The 3,355-nt window shown below is 40.3% G+C and overlaps 1 protein-coding gene across 1 annotated transcript in view; it reads right to left on the reverse strand.

The window, feature by feature from the left end:
• LOC106868401 (probable ATP-dependent DNA helicase HFM1) overlaps nt 1-3,355 on the reverse strand; it is a 60,666-nt gene that overhangs the window by 20,984 nt on the left and 36,327 nt on the right. The window contains exons 20-21 of the mRNA XM_052978080.1: nt 2,329-2,376; nt 1,113-1,210 (exon numbers count right to left, since the gene is read on the reverse strand). Of these exons, the coding sequence (XP_052834040.1) occupies nt 1,113-1,210; nt 2,329-2,376 (146 nt within the window). The remainder of the gene's footprint in view (nt 1-1,112; nt 1,211-2,328; nt 2,377-3,355) is intronic.

The following is a 3,355-nucleotide window of genomic DNA, read 5'->3' on the forward strand; positions in this document are numbered from 1 at the left end:
TGCGCGGGTGACACATGGGGGTTTTAGAGCGAGGTGAGCATGGCCGTTGCCAGTACCGCCTGACTGGCCTTCGTGCGGGTGACACGTAAAAGCACCCACTACACTCTCTGAGTGGTTGGCGTTAGGAAAGGCATCCAGCTGTAGAAACTCTGCCAAATCAGATTGGAGCCTGGTGTAGCTATCTGGTTTCACCAGTCCTCAGTCAAATCGTCCAACCCATGCTAGCATGGAAAGCGGACGTTAAACGACGACGACAGAGACAGTTGGACATTGAGAAAGACAGATGAACAATGGTAGAGGAAGAGATATGAAAAGTGGAGATGTGAAAGGAAGAGAGAAAGAGAAAGAAAGAGAGAGTGAGAGAGAGAGAGAGGCGGGGAGAGATGAAGAGGTGATACGTGAGAAGGAGAGAGATAGGTAAATAGAAGAAGAAAGGAATGACAAGGAAGTGGGAGAAAGAAATGACAATGAGGAGATGAGGAGGTATAAGGAGGAGGAAGATGAGGAAGGGATGAGGGAGTGGAAGATGAATATGAGGGGGTCAAAGAGGAGTAGGAGGAATAAAAGGAAATACAATTATAAATGCATTTTGTCATGATTGATTGTTGTTGTTGGCACTCCGTCGGTTAGGACGTCGAGGGTTCCAGTTGATCCGATCAACGGAACAGCCTGCTCGTGAAATTAACGTGCAAGTGGCTGAGCACTCCACAGACACGTGTACCCCTTAACTTAGTTCTCGGGGGATATTTAGCGTGACACTGAGTGTGACAAGGCTGGCCCCTTTGAATTACAGGTACAACAGAAACAGGAAGTAAGAGTGAGAGAAAGTTGTGGTGGAAGAGTACAGCAGGGTTCGCCACCATCCCCTGCCGGAGCCTCGTGGAGCTTTAGGTGTTTTCGCTCAATAAACACTCACAACGCCCGGTCTGGGAATCGAAACCACGATCCCATGACCGTGTGTCCGCTGCCCTAACCACTGGGCCATTGCACCTCGACCACCACCACAATCACCACTACCATACAACCTTCAAAATCATTGTATAACCACCACTGCGTAGCCATCGTCACCACAATTGCCAATAGCCAAACAGTTTCACAATAAAGCTACTTACAGCGAGTGAGGCGCTGTCCAGAACGAAAAATCTTGTTGATGTCTTGGAGTAAGGAGAAGTCAGGGACCAGAATGCAACCAAGTGTAGCCTGGATTAAACTAGAAGAAAAAAATTAAAAGGAGTACAAGTTAGGAATGATAATGCAGCCACAAATGAACTAGATTAAAGAAGAGAAATTATGAAAGGAGCAGAAGTTAGGGGACATAACACAGCCAAGAGTGAAATTCATTAAATTTGAGGAGAAATTTTAAGAAGGGAAGAAACTAGGTGTCAGAATACAGTTAAGAAAGACCTGGATAAAACCAGAGGAGAAATTGAAAAGGAAGCAGAAATTAGGGACCAAAATACAGCCACTATTGAGTATGTTGTCTTAGAGAAAAGGTTAAAGATGCTCACTCAATGCAATCTTACAATCAACTAATGTGATGAGGATTATGAAGCAAACAGGACAAATTATATAATGTAGTCCGAGATACACTATATACCTGTTTTATACAGATATCTCCAGTCACAGAGACCACACAGTTTTATTGTAATATTAATGTAATTGATAAAAACAGCAATAATTACCAATTTTTGTTGCATTTTGGAAGAGTTATTGTATCAATAATAAACACACACATTGGTTCAATTTCACTTCTTTACTATTATTCATTAATTCATAAGCTATTTAACCAACCAAATAATCAATTGTTTGATTAATCATTCAGTTAATCCATCAATCAGTCATGTTTGTCAAAGTCCTTTTATTGCCATTCACAATCTCTTCAATGACATGCTTTTTCTACTCCCGGTCACTTTTTGGGGTTCATTGAAAATGTCGAAATTAGCAATGAAACGACTTTGACAAACTTAACTGATTAACTGAATAATTAGCCAAACAATTGATTAGTTGGTTGGTTAAATATGTAACCAATTGACTTATAATAATAAAAGAAGTGAAACAGAACCAGTGCATGTGTTTATTACTATGAGTATAATGACCTTCCCATGATACAACAAAATCTGTTCCAACACACGAGTTCACATAAAGAATCTTGAAAACCAAACACAAAAGTAACCAAATGACAAATAATAATAAAAGAAGTGAAACAGAACCAATGTGTGTGTGTTTCTTATGATTAGCAAAACGACCCTCCCAAGACACATCAAAATTTGTTCCAACAGACGAGTTCACACTGAGAATCTTGCAAACCAAGTACAAGAATTAGATTACCAGTTGATTTTCGATTCTTTAGTTTTGATTTTACCACTGAAAGGGAACCTGTGAGAAAAAGAGAGAATATACTGTCAGTGGATGGACCATGAATAAACTGGATTAGACTAATAACCAGTCAAAGGAAACTGGATGCAAAAAACACAGCTGCTAGAATATCTATGCAGCAGAAACGTGCATTGGACACATTTAAATAAAATATGTTGGATAATTAACTGTAGCAAAAAAAAAAAAAAAACAAACTGCAGATGTACTAATCTTTGTATTCATTAAAATTGTCTTGGATATAAACACTTACTCTTTTACTCTTTTACTTGTTTCAGTCATTTGACTGCGGCCATGCTGGAGCACCGCCTTTAGTCAAGGAAATCGACCCCAGGACTTATTCTTTGTAAGCCTAGTACTTATTCTATCGGTGTCTTTTGCCGAACTGCTTAGTTACGGGGACGTAAACACACCAGCATCGGTTGTCAAGCGATGGTGGGGGGACAAACACAGACACACAAACACACATACATATATATATATATACATATATACGACGGGCTTCTTTCAGTTTCCGTCTACCAAGTCCACTCACAAGGCTTTGGTCGGCCCGAGGCTATAGTAGAAGACACTTGCCCAAGGTGCCACGCAGTGGGACTGAACCCGGAACCATGTGGTTGGTAAGCAAGCTACTTACCACACAGCCACTCCTGCGCCTATGGTAAAATATTTATAATCCAGCAAAGCAAATCCAGGATTTACCCATTAAACGAATTACAATGGGATTGCTCACCTTACAACTAAGGTGCTCCTTACAACTAAGGTGCTCCTTACAACTTGATGCAGTTAACCATAACCTGGATAATAAGTGAGTCCTGGTACGGTACCTGCCTGGATACTTTATCCCTATCCATTCATTATATATATATGTATATATATATATATATACACACACACACACACACACACACAATTATATATGTGTGCACATGCACACACACACACACACACATGCATGCACACATCAATCAGTTACTCTTTT

The sequence above is a fragment of the Octopus bimaculoides genome, chromosome 30 (genome assembly GCF_001194135.2).
Source record: "Octopus bimaculoides isolate UCB-OBI-ISO-001 chromosome 30, ASM119413v2, whole genome shotgun sequence".
NCBI classification, from domain to species: domain Eukaryota; kingdom Metazoa; phylum Mollusca; class Cephalopoda; order Octopoda; family Octopodidae; genus Octopus; species Octopus bimaculoides.